The sequence below is a fragment of the Equus asinus genome, chromosome 13 (genome assembly GCF_041296235.1).
Source record: "Equus asinus isolate D_3611 breed Donkey chromosome 13, EquAss-T2T_v2, whole genome shotgun sequence".
NCBI lineage: Eukaryota > Metazoa > Chordata > Mammalia > Perissodactyla > Equidae > Equus > Equus asinus.
In genome coordinates this window covers 4,885,798-4,903,351 of record NC_091802.1, presented here as the reverse complement: position 1 = coordinate 4,903,351, position 17,554 = coordinate 4,885,798, and the positions used below count along the sequence as shown (strand labels likewise).

Here is a 17,554-nt window from a genome sequence, read left to right as displayed (position 1 = left end):
GGCCGATAATATGGAGGAAAGAATTAGCAATTTGGAAGATGGCAATATAGAATTGTTGCAGGCAGAGGAGGAGAGAAAAGCAAGACTTAAAAGAAATGAAGAAACTCTCCGAGAATTATCAGACACAATTAGGAGATGCAACGTAAGGATTATAGGTATACCAGAGGGAGAAGAGAAGGAGAAAGGGGCAGAAAACCTATTCAAAGAAATAATGGCTGAGAACTTCCCAAATCTGGTGAGGGAGATGGATCTTCAGGTGACAGAAGCCAATAGATCTCCAAACTTTATCAATGCAAGAAGACCAACTCCACGGCATATAGTAGTGAAGCTAGCAAAAGTCAACGACAAGGAGAAAATATTAAGGACAGCCAGGCAAAAGAAACTAACCTACAAAGGAACCCCCATCAGGCTATCAGCAGATTTCTCAGCAGAAACTTTACAGGCTAGAAGAGAGTGGAATGATATATTCAAAAATCTGAAGGACAAAAATCTACAGCCGAGAATTCTCTACCCAGCGAAAATATCCTTCAAATACGATGGAGAAATAAAAACTTTCCCAGATAAACAAAAATTAAGGGAGTTCATTGCCACAAAACCTCCTCTTCAGGAAATCCTCAGGAAAACCCTCATTCCTGAAAAATCCAAAAAAGGAAAGGGGCTACAAAACCAAGAGCAGAGGAGATTAAGTAGAAGGACAACAACAGAGAGTAGCAGCTCTACATCAGAACAGATTAAACCATGGGACGAGAAACAAAGGAAACTGAAGAAAACCGGAAAACAAGACACAAAATGGGAGTGGTAGGCCCCCACATCTCAATAATCACTCTAAATGTAAATGGATTGAACTCCCCAATCAAAAGACACAGAGTGGCAGGATGGATCAAAGAACAAGATCCAACAATATGCTGCCTCCAGGAAACACACCTCAGCCCCAAAGACAAACACAGACTCAGAGTGAAGGGATGGAGAACAATACTCCAAGCTAATAATGAACAAAAGAAAGCAGGTGTCGCTATACTAATATCAGACAAGGTAGATTTCAAAGCAAAACAGATAAAGAAAGATAAAGAGGGACAGTATGTAATGATAAAAGGGACTCTCCACCAAGAAGACATAACACTTATAAATATATACGCACCCAACACAGGAGCACCAAAATTTGTAAAGCAACTCTTAATAGAACTAAAAGAAGACATCAACAACAATACAATAATAGTAGGGGACCTCAACACACCATTAACACCAATGGACAGAACATCCAGACAGAAAGTCAACAGGGAAATAATAGAATTAAATGAAAAATTAGACCAGATGGACTTAATAGATATATATAGAACACTTCATCCAAAAACAGCAGGTTACACATTCTTCTCAAGTGCACATGGAACATTCTCAAGGATTGACCATATTTTGGGAACCAAAGCAAACATCAATAAATACAAGAGAGTTGAAATAATATCAAGCATCTTTTCTGATCATAACGCTATTCAACTAGAAATCAACTACAAGAAAAAAGCAGAGAAAGGTGCAAAAATGTGGAGACTAAACAACACGCTTCTCAACAAACAATGGATCATTGAAGAAATTAAAGAAGAAATCAAATATTATCTGGAGACAAATGAAAATGAGAACACGACATACCAAATCATTTGGGATGCAGCAAAAGCAGTCCTAAGAGGGAAATTCATTGCAATACAGGCTCACCTCACTAAACAAGAAAAAGCTCACGTAAGCAACCTCAAACGACACCTAAGAGAACTAGAAAAAGAAGAACAGGGGCTGGCCCCGTGGCCGAGTGGTTAAGTTCGCGCGCTCCGCTGCAGGCGGCCCAGTGTTTCGTCGGTTCGAATCCTGGGCGCGGACATGGCACTGCTCGTCAGACCACGCTGAGGCAGCGTCCCACATGCCACAACTAGAGGAACCCACAACGAAGAATACACAACTATGTACCGGGGGGCTTTGGGGAGAAAAAGGAAAAAATAAAATCTTTAAAAAAAAAAAAGAAAAAGAAGAACAAACAAAGCCCAGAGTCAGTAGAAGGAGGGAAATAATAAAAATAAGAGCAGAAATAAACGATATTGAAACAAAAAAGACAATAGAAAGGATCAATGAAACAAAGAGTTGGTTCTTCGAAAGAATTAACAAAATTGACAAACCCCTAGCCAGACTCACCAAGAAAAGAAGAGAGAAATCGCAAATTAATAAAATCAGGAATGACAGAGGAGAAATCACAACAGATACCAATGAAATACAAGAGATCATAAGAGAATACTATGAAAAACTATATGCCAACAAATTGAACAACCTGGAAGAAATGGACAAATTCCTAGACTCCTACAATCTCCCCAAACTGAATCAGGAAGAAATGGAGAATCTGAATAGACCAATCACAAGTAAGGAAATAGAAACGGTAATCAAAAACCTCCCCAAAAACAAGAGTCCAGGACCAGACGGCTTCTCTGGAGAATTCTACCAAACATTCAAAGAAGACTTAATACCTATTCTCCTCAAACTGTTCCAGAAAATTGAGAAAGATGGAGAACTCCCTAACACATTCTATGAAGCCAACATCACTCTGATCCCCAAACCTGACAAGGACAACACAAAGAAGGAGAACTACAGGCCGATATCACTGATGAACATAGATGCAAAAATCCTCAACAAAATTTTGGCAAACCGATTACAGCAATACATCAAAAAGATTATACACCATGATCAAGTGGGATTTATACCAGGGACACAGGGATGGTTCAACATCCGCAAGTCAATCAACGTGATACACTACATCAACAAAATGAAAAACAAAAACCACATGATCATCTCAATAGATGCAGAGAAAGCATTCGACAAGATCCAACACCCATTTATGATAAAAACCCTCAGTAAAATGGGTATAGAAGGAAAGTACCTCAACATAATAAAGGCCATATATGACAGACCCACAGCCAACATCATACTCAATGGACAAAAGCTGAAAGCCATCCCTCTGAGGACAGAACAAGACAAGGGTGCCCACTTTCACCACTCCTATTCAACATAGTACTGGAGGTGCTGGCCAGAGCAATTCGGCAGGAAAAAGAAATAAAAGGAATCCAAATAGGTAACGAAGAAGTAAAACTCGTTGTTTGCAGACGACATGATCCTATACATAGAAAACCCCAAAGAATCCACAGAAAAACTATTAGAAATAATCAACAACTACAGCAAAGTAGCAGGGTATAAAATTAACGTGCATAAATCAGTAGCATTTCTATACACTAACAATAAACTAACAGAAAAAGAACTCAAGAACTCTATCCCATTCACAATCGAAACGAAAAGAATAAAATACCTTGGGATAAACTTAACCAAGGAAGTGAAGGATCTATACAATGAAAACTACAAGACTTTCTTGAAAGAAATTGACGATGACATAAAGAGATGGAAAGACATTCCTTGCACATGGATTGGAAGAATAAACATAGTTAAAATGTCCATACTACCTAAAGCAATATACAGATTCAATGCTATCCCAATCAGAATCCCAAGAACATTCTTCACAGAAACTGAACAAACAATCCTAAAATTCATATGAGGCAACAAAAGACCGCGAATTGCTAAAGCAATCCTGAGCAAGAAAAACAAAGCTGGCGGAATCACAATCCCAGATTTCAAAACATACTACAAAGCTACAGTGATCAAAACAGCATGGTACTGGTACAAAAACAGGTCCACAGATCAATGGAACAGAATTGAAAGCCCAGAGATAAAACCACACATCTATGGACAGCTAATCTTCGACAAAGGAGCAGAGGGCCTACAATGGAGAAAAGAAAGTCTCTTCAACAAATGGTGCTGGGAAAACTGGTCAGCCACATGCAAAAGATTGAAAATTGACCATTCTTTTTCACCACACACCAAAATAAACTCAAAATGGATCAAAGACCTAAAGATTAGGCCTGAGACATTAAGTCTTTTGGAAGAGAATATAGGCAGTACACTCTTTGACATCAGTTTCAAAAGAATCTTTTCGGACACTGTAACTCCTCAGTTGAGGGAAACAATAGAAAGAATAAACAAATGGGACTTCATCAGACTAAAGAGCTTCTTCAAGGCAAGGGAAAACAGAATTGAAACAAAAAAACAGCTCACTAATTGGGAAAAAATATTTACAAGCCACTTATCCGACAAAGGGTTAATCTCCATAATATACAAAGAACTCACACTGCTTAACAACAAAAAAACAAACAACCCGATCAAAAAATGGGCAGAGGACATGAACAGACATTTCTCAAAAGAAGATATGAATATGGCCAATAGACACATGAAAAGATGTTCATCATCGCTAATCATCAGGGAAATGCAAATCAAAACTACACTAAGATATCACCTTACCCCCGTTAGATTGGCAAAAACATCCAAAACCAAGAACGACAAATGTTGGAGAGGTTGTGGAGAAAGAGGAACCCTCATACACTGTTGGTGGGAATGCAAACTGGTACAGCCACTATGGAAAACAGTATGGAGATTTCTCAAAAAGTTAAAAATAGAAATACCCTATGACCCAGCCATCCCATTACTGGGTATCTATCCTAAGAACCTGATATCAGATATCTCAAGAGTCCGTTGCACCCCTATGTTCATCGCAGCATTATTTACAATAGCCAAGACGTGGAACCAGCCTACATGCCCAGAAACTGATGATTGGATAAAGAAGATGTGGTATATATACACAATGGAATACTACTCAGCCAAGAAAAAAGACGAAATTGGCCCATTCACAACAACGTGGATGGACCTCGAGGGCATTATGTTAAGCGAAATAAGTCAGTCAGAGAAAGACGAACTCTATATGACTCCACTCATAGGTGGAAATTAGTATATTGAGAGGGAGATCTGATCGGTGGTTACCAGGGAAAAGGGGGGGTGGGGGGAGGGTACGGAGGGGGAAGTGGTGTACCCACAACATGACTAACAAAAATGTACAACTGAAATCTCACAAGGTTGTAATCTATCATAACATTAATAAAAAAGAAAAAAAAACATTATAGTATGGTATTGGCATAAAAATAGACACACAGATCAATGGACCAGAATAAAAAGTCCAGAAATAAACCCATACATATATGGCCAATTAATTTATGACAAAGGAGGAAAGAATATACAACCGTGAAAGGACAGTCCTTCGATAAGCGGTGCTGGGAAAACTGGAGAGCCACAGGCAAAACCATGAAATTGGACTCCTTTCTTACACCATGCACAACAATTAACTCAAAATGGATTAAAGACTTGAATCTAAGACTGGAACCCATGAAACTCCTAGAAGAAAGCATAGGCAGTAAGGTCCTTGACATCACACTTGGTGAGTTTTTTTTTTGGATCTGACTCCAAAGGCAATGGCAACAAAAGCAAAAATAAACAACCGAGACTAAATCAAACCAAAAAGCTTCTGCACAGAAATGGAAACCATTAGCAAAATGAAAAGGCAACCTACTGAATGGGAGAAGACACTTGCAAATCATGTATCCGATAAGGGGGTAATATCCAAAATATATAAAGAACTCATAAAACTCAACAGCAGAAAAACAATCCGATTAAAAAATGGGTAGAGGATCAAAACAGACATTTTTCCAAAGAAGACAACAGGCACAGGAAAAGATGCTCAACATCACTAATCATCAGGGAAATGCAAATCAAAACCACAATGTGGTATCACCTCACATCTGTCAGAACGGCTTTTATCAAAAGGACAAGAAATAAGTGTTAAGGATGTGGAGAAAAGGGAACATTCAGGCATGTTGGTGGGGATGTAAACTGGTGCAGCCACTATGGTATGGAGGTTTCTCAAAAAATTAAAAATAGAACTACCATATCATCCAAAGAAAACGAAAACACTAATTTCAAAAGATATATGCACCCCTATATTCATTGCAGCATTATTTACTACGGCCAAGATAGGAAAACAACCTAAGTGTCTATCACTGGATGAATGCATGAAGATGTGGTGTGTATGTGTATACACATACATTCACACATACACAATGGAATATTTCTCAGCAATAAAAAAGAATGAAATCCTGCCATTTGCAACAACACGGAGGGATGGATGGACCGTGAGGGTACTATGCTAAGTGAAACAAGTCAGACAGAGAAAGACAAATACAGTATGATTTCACTTATATGTGTAACCAAAAATCCAAAACAAATGAACAAACAAAAAATCACAGATACAGAGAACAGACTGGTGGTTGCTAGAGGGGAAGAGGGTTGGGAGTTCAGGAAATGGGTGAAGAGGATCAAGAGATACAAACTTCTAGTTATAAAATAAGTAAGTCACAAGGATATAATGTACAGCACAGTGACTATAGTCAATAACGCTGTATTGGAAATTTGAAAGTTCCTAAGAAAGTAAATCCTAAAAGTGTTTGTCACAAGATAAAAAAAACTCTGTAACTTTATATGGTGACAGATGGTAACCAGACTTATTGTGGTGATCATTTTGCAATGTATACAAATGCCGAATCATTATGTTGTACACCTGAAACTAATATTAAATTGTATGTCAATTATACTTCAATTAAAAAAAGAAGAAAGTCAATAGACTCGTATTCTTAAACATGGCAGAGCCAAAGGAAAATAACACCTACAAGTTTTTGGAAAAAAAATCACCCAACAATAAAACGTAGCTAACCGGGAGGCAAAAGGAGAAGCTCGAATAAAAGGACAGATCAATACACTTAACAATAGATGAAAGACTGAACAACCAGTAAGAAATACCATTTCAAAAGGCAACTGCTATAAACAACAAATACTGGAACAAACAAAACTCAGGTGTTAGAAAGGGAAAAAACAAAGGAGGGAATATAAGAGCGTTTATTTCATTCCCTTTCTAAACAAGTCTCTAAGTCAATAAACAGATTTAAGTGTTATTTAAAATAACTAAAATAAGACTATAACCAACAAAAATCCAGAGGTGGAAGCAGGGAGGAAAGGTGGGAGAGAGCATGAGCATTTACCATCTTTCATAGCAGGAAACCAACAGATATCAAATCCATTTCCTAATTCACTAAAGAGGGTATGATATAAATGTAATAAAGGTAACTACTAGAAAAACTAGACAATAAACCATCCAAATCCCAAAAGCGAAAGTCTTTATGTATGTGCACATACAAAGAAAAAGAGAACACATATAGTAAAATAGAGACAAGGAAATACAAAAATTAGGGGATAAAAACATAATTAAGGCCAAAATATATCTGATATTTATAAATATTAAGTGAGAAACTCAACTATTAAAAGAACAAGACTCACAGTTCGGATCAAGTGACAGATTATATTTTCCAAAGATGGTGGCAACAATATCACCTGTTCCACACGCTCTTCGAGAAGCTTCTTACTCCCCCATCAAGCTATAGAGCCTAATTCCCATTCCCTTGAAAAATGTGGCAAAAGTGATGTTGTGACTTCTGAGGCTGTTGTTGCTATGGGCTGAAGTGTGTCCCCTTCAAAATCCATAAGCTGAAGTCCTAACCCAAGTATCCCAGAATGTGACTGGATTTAGAGACAGGGTCTTTAAAGAGGTAATAGGTACAATGAGTTCATTGGGGTGGGCCCTAATGCAATATGACTGGGGTCCTTATAAGTAGAGGAGATTAGGACACAGTCACGTACAGAGGTAAGACCACGTAAAGACACAGGGAGAGAAGGCAGCCATCTACAAGCCAAGGAGAGAGCCCTCAGGAGAAATCGACCCTGCCGGCACCTTAATCTGAGACTTCAAGGCTCCAGAATTGTACGAAAATAAATTTCTGTAGTTTAAGTCATCCAGTCTGTGATGCTTTGTTATGGCAGCCCCAGCAAACTAATCCAGTTATAAAAAGCAACTCAGCTTGTAAGCTGAAACACTCTCAATTGGAGCTGCGACCCTCCAAGTAAACAGTCTAATTGCCAGGGCCACGAGGCAGCAAAGAAGCCCACACTCAGCCCGTGGAGAGACCACGTGGGAGGCCAGGGGACCTCATGAAGAGGAGATGTCTTCCCAGCCCCAGCCACTCCAGCCACTGTCTGACTGCAACTACCTCAGATCCCAAGTCAGAACCTCCCAGACAAGCCCCTTCCAAGTTCCTGAACCAGAGAAACTGAGAGAGATCATAAAACGACTGTTGACATTTTAAGTCACTAAGTTTTGGCAAGATTTACTGTAAGAAAGATAACCTGAATAGGTTATCAACCAACATTTTCAGAAAAGACCATTCTGTTAGATCCAAACTAAGCTATACAGGTTTGTTTGGATAATGAATATCCTCATTCAACAAAATAATAATATAATAAATATGGTAATCTCTGTACAAGGTGGGCTAAATCAAAATTCTGCTAGGCACTTGGAGAAGTGGTGAAATGAGGTCTTTAACAAAACTCTGCTCTCCAGTACTTAGAGACAAGTAGAGTTGGGGATCAAAACATGGGAAATATATGATGAAGCTGCCTATGCAAGATAACGTTAACACAGACGGTTGTTTATTATGATTACCCATCAGGCGTCCTAATGGATTATTAGTATTCTACACTGATACTCACCAACCACTTCATTCTGAAGGAGAAGAGAGCACTAAAAGCAAATATCACCCACAGCACTGGACAGGCAATAAGTCCTAACCAAAAGATCCTTGATTCAGCCTCAGAAACAGTTTTACTCTCTTGAGAGGATGCCTACAAAAAAACATGAATTTAATAACCAATGTTTTGTGATATTTATCAGTAAAAAGTTTATCATTTTTAATGAAAAACATCTTACCCTCAAATTCAAATAAATTAAAACAGACAACCCAAGTCCTAAGTGAGAAACTCCCCCACCCACCAAAAGAACAGATCTACTACTACTGTAATTTTAGGAAGTGGTTTTAATATACTTTGTTTTAAATCCATAATTTTGCATTTTCAGGGCAGAATGGACAGTTTGTCATGACCCAAGACAGTAAGGGCGGTCTCTGATAGGCTTCTATTCTATTCTATAAGCACTTATATTGCTTATTCATAAGGAAGCTTTGAATGATATCTTTTAGGGGAGGATCAAGAAAATTAAAGCTATAGACATCCTGGAAACTAAAAGGTCAAGTCAGGGTCCAGAGAATGAAATAGAATCAAGGGATTCTGGACAATGACCACATCTTAGCAATACCCAGGAATTCAAAAGGGTGGTGAGTTGTTTTCAAGGTAGATTTTATAACATGAAGGAATATGGGCTCACTGAGCACAATGCTGCTTTCTGAAAAGGACTTGCCAAGACCCTTCCAAGCAGAAGGCAAGCAATTTAATTGGTACTGTCTCCAAGAATTTTGTCCTCTGGTTCCCAAACTGATGTCCACAGGGAAAATGAATGTTCACTATAGATAAGCAGGCTAACTCAAAACAGACCAGGGCTCCTGAAGGCACAGCTTAAAGAACAGACTACTCTGATCAATGCAGATTTTCTGTCCAGTTGCAATCCTTCTCTTTTTCCTGCCCACAAATGGAAGAGGACCATGGGAGCAAGGACAGAACAAGCTATTGGAGACGGTTGTACCAGGCAAGGCGGCCCCGGACAGGCAGCCTGGCACACTGTATAAACTCTGAGCCAAAGCCCTCTCATTGGATTCTCTCCTCTACACACCTTGTTTCCGGTCTGAACTAGACAGAAAAATGTAGGAAGTTTTAGAAGGCCATCTGATTTAGTGCTGACATACCAAGTGATTTGGGACAGTACTCTTAATCCTGAATACTTCATCCTTAAATATTCAAATTAATCTACACATAATCCATTGAATGACGCTTAAAAAAAAGGGCCATTTACCTTCCTGGACTCAAACACCCAATGGCTTTTTCCATCTTCATCAATATGATTCCACCAACGCAGGCCAACCATTAGCCTACCTGTGACGTTCTGGTAAAGATTAATACAGACACACACATTTTAAAAGCATTATTTAAAGATCCGTCATAAGGTCATATCTTAGTGTAACATTTCACCAACAAAAAGTCATCAGCTTTACCACCACAGTATCCAGTTAAAGATGACTACATACCAGGCCTGGACAAGAGATTAAATAAAACGGCAATGGCAAGACAGCAGGGGTGGAGGTGACAGGGTAAGCATACCCATAACATTGCGCTCTCTTTTCCCTCATGAACTCTTGTCCTTTCTCTAATTCCCTAATGTGATCCTAAACTCCTTACTCTTTAGCTACTGGGACTTACTTTTTCCTACATATCCTGACTACAGCTACATATATTTTTTAACTGTCTATCTCTAAAAATGGTTGTAATGGACTTAACGCCTGTGTCCCCCCAAAATTCATATGTTGAAACTCTACCTCCTGACCACGTGATGGTATTAGGAGGTGGGGCCTTTGGTAGGTGATTACGATTAGAAGAGGTCATGAGGGTGGAGCCCTCCTGATCGGAATTAGTGTCCTTATAAGAGTCAAGAGAGAGTTTTCAACCTCTCTGCTCTCCACTGTGTGAGGATACAAGAGAGACTGGCAGTCTGGAACCCAGAAGAGGGCCCTCACCAGAATCCACCCTGATCCTGGACTTCTAGCCTCCAGAACTTGGGAAATAAAAAATTCCTATTGTTTATAGTACTCTGTTACAGCTGTTACAACTGACAATGGTTGTAGGCACTGGCCTTCCTTCAGTATCTCAAATGAAACAAGCTCTTTTCCTCTAATGTAACAAATTACTTTGATAGTTTTCCTAATGTTTATTTACTCAACAAATATTCATTGAGCACCTACTATGTGTTGGTAATAAAAAGGTGACTAACAGATATCATCTCTGTCCTCATGGAGCTTCAAGTGTTGTGGGAAGAGAGATGGTCAACCAATGCACATGTGCACCATTACCAACCATGATAAATGCCATGAGGGAGAAGTATGGGATGTCACTAGTCGAACAAGGAATACGACCTAGTCTAGGAGTCAGAAAACGTCTTCCTGAGGAATCAACATTTGGAATAAAAATTGAAAGGATAAATAGGAATTGAAAACACGGGGGAGTTTTAATTAGCTGTATCCACTAATATATTCGGGGGTTCCGTGAACTTGAATAGGAAGAAAATTATATCTTTATCGTCACTAACTTTTGGTTAAAATTTAGTTTCTTTAAATTATGAGTGTAGACAATACACCACAATAGAATTAACAATACCTCTGACTTTGTCACAATAAAAACCACAGATATTTTTCATACTGTACTGTACTGGTTACAGATATCACAAAATATTATTTATGCTCATTGCTGCTTTCAAAGTAATTAGACCTGCTGCTAGATCTTTCTATTTAGTGCATTAATAAAGAAGTACCTATTAGCAAATGCGAAATTTGCCTCTTTAATATGTTTTCATTATATTTCAATTAAAGTGATCTCCTCTGCAATCTTATGCATTTTATATGTTTAAGAACGTTATTCGTAGCTTCCCGAGACCATGGCACAAAAAAGATTAGGAATCCCTGTGTTAAGGCAATGTGGGAGTGAGAAAAATGTTCCAGGTAGAACAGCAGGCCCTGAGGAAGAAAGTAAAATCTCTGGGACTTGGTGATTAACTGGATATGACAAAGGAAAAAAGCAACTCATATATTTCTGGTTTGCTCAAGCAAAAAAACAGTGATTCCAGGCCCTGTGAAAGGGAACACTGATGGAAGAGCAGCATTTTGGGGCTGAAAGATGAAAAGCAGTATTTTACACATGTTGAATTTGAGGTGCCTCCAAGATAGCCAAGTAAAAATGTCAAGAAGACAGATGGATAGATCTGGAGCTGTGAGGACCAACCCGGACTGGGGATATAGTAAACTCGGCTTACAGATAAGCAACTGAAATCAGAGGCACGGATGACACTGCTTAGAAAAGGAGTACAGAAGAAGAGGAGGAGCCTTAAAGACCAAAATGCATTCTGTCAAAACGCTAACATTTAAAGGCTAAGTCAAAGAGAGGAGCTGGCAATGAAGACTGAAAACAGTCAAAGGTCAATTTTATTGGCATTGTCAAATAACAAATCTCAGAATATTTTTCAAACTCTGTCATTTTCCCATTCTTTACTTTCTGCTTTTATCATTATTATTTCCTAATTTCTTATTGTTTTTGTTTTGGAAACTTCTGGACTTCTGTCTAATAAGAAAAGCCTTTGGTCTATTGTTTTTCCTCTGAATTCATCTTTAAACACATTCTGAAAGTTTCAATATAGATGACCATTATCATTAAGATGTACACAATCTATATTTATATTCCTTTCTAAGCCAAGATATTTAGCCGGTCGGCTTTTTAAAAAATTCCTATTTTGGGGCCAGCTCAGTGGCATAGCGCTTAAGTTTGTGTGCTGTACTCCGCTCCCGTGACCCAAGGTTTGCGGGTTCAGATCCCAGGCACAGACCTACACAGCACTCATCAAGCCATGCTGTGGCAGTGTCCCACATACAAAATAGAGGAAGACTGGCACAGGTGTTAGCTCAGAGACAATCTTCCTCACCAAAAAGAAGAAAAAAAAAAATCCAACTTTGACAATCATTTTTAATTAATTTCTAGTTTTGCTGGACTCAACTCAAAAATGTAGCTGCTTTGGGTAATTTATTTGGATTTTCTTCATAGTGATATTTAATCAATTTTTGTAAATGTTCCACAGGTAGTGAACAAGAAGGATTATCCTTGTACATACAAAGTTCCAAATACGGCTATTAAATTGACCTTGTTATTTCATTCAGATCCTTTAGACCTTATTTACTTTTGTTGCTTTGATCAAAGACAGTGGTTTATTAGACTCCTATCACTAATGTTCCATCTTCCAGTGTTTCTCATAGTTTTTCACTATACGTAGTCTGACACAGTGTCATTCTATGAATGATCTTCACTGTGATTCGTAAAATGATCTTTCTGTTCCATCTTTCTTCTGTCTGACAATAATATTACAATGCCACATTTCTTTTTGTTTGAATTGGTATGATATCCTTGCCTTCTTTTACTTTTTCCAATGTCATGATTTTAGTTAGATCTTTTTGGTTGGACTTCTGATTTTTGACCCAGTTTTAGAATTCTTATCTTTAAAATGAGAGGTTAATCAAATTACATGTACTGTTATAACTAATTTGCTACTACTCCCATCACCTTGTGATAGTTAAAGTGTCCTTTTGTTTTGTTTACCTCCTCTTGCTCTATGAACTATGTTTTAGTTGCTCCTATCTTCTCCAATGTTGTAGAAGATACACAATTTGTTTTAAATTTTACTAAATTTTACCTTAAAATTTCAAAACCATTATTTAACCTTTCTTACTCTATTTGTCAGAGTAAAGAATAAAACCAAAAGTCCCACAGGCTATAACATTTAAATTTTTTAATTTTTTAAATAATTTTATCTTTTTATCCATCTTTTTAAATAATTATGTCTCTTCTTTTGACAACTGAATTGAGATTTATAATAATCATGACACATCTCTGTCCTAACTAGGTTCAGGACCCTGCCTACCCCCTTTCCCAAAGGGTCCACACTCAATAATTTCCCCATTCTTGACTTTTCAATTTTGTTTCATATCTCAATTGTCTGGATATCTAAAAGTAATTTTGCCACAGAAAAAAGGGTGATTTTGGGGGGGGGGTGGGCTGGGAAAGATTCACCCTGAGCTAACATCTGTTGCCAATCTTCCTCTCTCTCTTTTTTCTCTCCCTAAAGCCCCAGTATATAGTTGTATATTCTAGTCATAAGTCCTTCTAGTTCTTCTATGTGAGCCACCAGCACAGCATGTCTACTAACAGACAAGTGCATGGTTCCACACCCAGGAACCGAACCTGGGCCACCAAAGCAGAGGGCGCCACACTTTAACCACTAGGCCATCAGGGCTAACTCAAAAAGGTGACATTTTTAGGCCCTTGTTTCAGGGTGTAAAAAAAAAAAAAACCCAGCTTACCAGAAAATATACTTTTTGGCCACATTTTTTAAAACTCTTAATCTGAAAAGATTTAACTACTGAATTTTGAGAGTTTGGAAATGACCAGGAAGAACTGACTAAATGCCATGTTCTACATGGCTAAACAGAAATTACAAGAACAACAAAAAGAAATATTCCTTAAAACAAAATTGTGACCAGGATACGGTAAACATTTAGAACACAAAGCAACAAATGAAATTCAAAGAAATACAAGCCAAAGATGACTGTACAAAAGAAAATCCTAAAGAAAACAGACTTTTGTAACCTTCATTTTCAGCACTTTGTGGCCTGTGGAAACTGGCCACCACCAAGCCAACCACTTCTGATATCTGTAAGAATCGAAAGGTCTAAAAATGGCTGGGTTGGTGGTATGAATAGACTTGTAACATCTTACTGATTTTTGAATCAATATAAATGTCTCTGAAATTCCAAAATTAGCTTCTGCTTCTTTCTCGCCTTTGATTTTTCCCCCACCATTTTACTATGAAAATGTCCAAACACCCAGAAAAATCAAGTTTTACAATGAAGCCCCATATACCTACCACCTAGAGTCTACATTTAATATTTTACTGTAGTTATTTTATCACATGTCCATCTATGTACCTATATATCTATCCATCCATCTCTCTACTCATCATTGCCTTTGAGTTTAAAACTATTTCTTACACTCCTGTCTATCCCCTACAACAGGGTTTTTCTCAACCTCAGCACTACTGACATTTTGAGCTGCATCATTCTTTGTTGTGGGGCTGACTTGTGCATTGTTTAGCAGTATCCCTGGCCTCTATCCACTACATGCCAATGGCACACTTCCCCCACCCCAACTGTGACAACCAAAAATTGGCCCTGGTTGAGAAACACTACCCTAGAGTACACATAGGGACCTCTGCAAATGGTGGGCACTCCTTAAGTATTCGTGGACAAACTATCCTCAGGTCTTATCTGGACATTACACATGGCATGGCTGGAGGTAACCTGAAGCAAAATCAGTGGTATGGATTAGAAGCAGTGTGCAGGGTCTGTAGCTGCTAGGCACATTTTGTTTCTTTTTCTGTCTAATTTTAAAGCTGATGTAGGTTGACATAAGGCATAGACAAGTCAGTAGTGTAGTAACCTACATGTGATCTGATACACCTGGCACTTTAACAGAGATGAGGCCTGAGGTAACACCACCAATCCAAAATGCCGTCTTTTTTTTTTTTTACTGTTTATATGTCAATCTCATGATATTAAATGTGATTTTAAAATAAAAACAATCAAACCTACCTTGACTGCCCAAAAGTCACATGACAACAACAAGATAATTGTCACCATACAGGCAATAAAGCTGCTGCTGAACAATTCACAGAGAAGATAGACTACAATTGCACTGACTCGAAAGAATAAATGGAAAAATGATGCCACTGGGTGTCTGAAAACCAAAACATAATAAAAGAAATGCAATTACATTTTACTACAGGTACTGTAGATGTAGATGAAAAATGCTTCAGCCATAACATAACCATGCAGTTTTGTCAAAATAAAAGAGATGACTTGAGGAAGAAGCAAACCGCCTACCTCTCTTTTTTCCTAAGTCCCATTATTTGACTACGCCCTGTTGTCACAGAAAATACACTATGTAAACATGACTTTAACACCTCATTGAATATAAACTATCACAGAATATGTAACAAGAAACTTTATCAAGCTTGCAGAAATACAGAGACTATACTCTGAGGACTGAATCCTATTTTCATACGTGCAAAAATCATGCCAAAAGCGGGGCTGGCCCCGTGGCCGAGTGGTTAAGTTCGCGCGCTCCGCTGCAGGCGGCCCAGTGTTTCTTTGGTTCGAATCCTGGGCACGGACATGGCACTGCTCATCAGACCACACTGAGGCAGCGTCCCACATGCCACAGCTAAAGGGATCCACAACAAAGAATATACAACTATGTACTGGGGGGCTTTGGGGAGAAAAAGGAAAAAAATAAAATCTTTATAAAAAAAAAAAATCATGCCAAAAGGATCGCTAGGCCCTCAGAAATCACTTTAGGCAGTAAGACAAAGTACCACCAGGTAGAGTTGTTGGTTTTTTAACAGCTTTATTGAGCTATAATCCACATACCTTACAATTCACTGATTTAAGGTATATAATTCAATGGCTTTTGGTATATTCACAGAATCATGCAACTATCACCACAATCAATTTTAGAACTTTTTCTTTACCCCCAAAAGAAACCCTGTACCCACTGGCAGTCACTCCCCATTTACCTCCAACCCCACTCCTCTCCAGCCCTAGGCAACCTTTAATGTACTTTTTGTCTCTACAGAATTGCCTAATTCAGGACATTTCACATAAATGAAACCATATAACATGTAGTCTTTGTGACTGGCATCTCTCACTTGGTATAATGTTTTCAAGGTTTAGGTAGAATTTGATTTCATTATGTGAATTTCTTTAGAGAGAACTAAATTTGGAATAGAAATATAGTTGGCTTGATATTTTCATATTAGTTTACACAAAAGATGCAACTCCAAAATTTGCACAACAAATCAAAATCAATCTACAGAAACTATCTAAAGAAATGGTGCATTCTTGGTAAACAGTAGCTAGAATTAAAAACGCCAGTGTTCACAAAACTGGATTTGTCTGCAAATTTGAAAACTCAGTGCTGAGTAAAATTCCATATGCTAGTTATTACCAAAGAAAATCTGAAACGTCACCTTTGTCTCAGGCTAAAGATCAAACTAGCAATATATAATATTCACAAGCACATCGCAACCAGTCTGCCTGGAATCCCATTGCTAACACCAGTCTATGAACAGAACAGAACTGGATACTAACACAACTCTTAAAATTTATTCTCATACCTGATTCTGGACTTTTTTGGTCTATCTGTTGTCTCCTCTTCTGCATCAAACAGTGAAACATCTTCAATGTCATCATTACTGTCCTATTAGGAAAATTAAATATCCATGAAGTAAAATGAAATTCAGTATTTGCATGCCTACTACATGCAAGGCAACACATTAGTCAAAATGGAAGACAAAATTCAGACATGATCACAGCCATGTGGAATTCACGACCTAGGGAAAGAGCACGTGCAGTTCCTCCACGCCCAGCCCAACCATCTGGCAAAAACCCCACGTGGTAATCCAAATATCTGCTGCCTCCATCCCTACCCAGGCTGCTGAGCCCTGTGAGAAACCACGGGCGTACAGACACTGCTCCTGCAAAGTCAGAGCAAACGCTGAGGCTTTGGGGGACAAACTCAATGTTTGTGGCTCCTTTACAAAATCACCCGACTGCATCCTTGTTTCCCTGATCCCTCCTCACAACTCTTTCTCTTTTTATCCAAAGCTAAACCAACTATTTCTACTTGGAATTCCTTCTTTTTCTGCCTCCTCGGGGGCTTGTTCCATCAATTTCCCCTTTATTTACACTTTCTGTATCTTTACATCTTTCTATTGATCTTTCTAATCAGCACACAAATTTCTTCAAGTGTCCTTTATGAGCACAAAAGATTCTTTAAAAACTCCAATTCTGAATCTCTACTTTCTATCTTCCACTTCCCTTCCCACAGCGTTCCTTCCTTTCACAGCCTTAGGCTTCTAAGGGTGGTCCACACCTCAACTCACTGCAATTCA

The 17,554-nt window shown here is 38.4% G+C and overlaps 2 protein-coding genes across 7 annotated transcripts in view; both read right to left on the bottom strand.

Moving 5' to 3' along the window:
- FBXW10B (F-box and WD repeat domain containing 10B) overlaps positions 1-17,554 on the bottom strand; it is a 68,018-nt gene that overhangs the window by 7,508 nt on the left and 42,956 nt on the right. For both annotated transcript variants that reach the window (XM_014864200.3, XM_070482306.1), the window contains exon 15: positions 16,778-16,860. The gene's annotated coding sequence lies outside the window, so the exon portion shown is untranslated. The remainder of the gene's footprint in view (positions 1-16,777; positions 16,861-17,554) is intronic.
- The window catches only part of TVP23C (trans-golgi network vesicle protein 23 homolog C), a 32,313-nt gene that overhangs the window by 10,732 nt on the left and 4,027 nt on the right, over positions 1-17,554 (bottom strand). For 3 of the 5 annotated variants that reach the window (XM_014864198.3, XM_070482307.1, XM_014864196.3), the window contains exons 2-5: positions 16,778-16,860; positions 15,195-15,339; positions 9,809-9,898; positions 8,557-8,688 (exon numbers count right to left, since the gene is read on the bottom strand). In XM_014864198.3, coding sequence (XP_014719684.1) covers positions 8,557-8,688; positions 9,809-9,898; positions 15,195-15,339; positions 16,778-16,860 — 450 coding nt within the window. The remainder of the gene's footprint in view (positions 1-8,556; positions 8,689-9,808; positions 9,899-15,194; positions 15,340-16,777; positions 16,861-17,554) is intronic. The other 2 variants (XM_070482309.1, XM_070482310.1) reach the window with 1 other exon arrangement.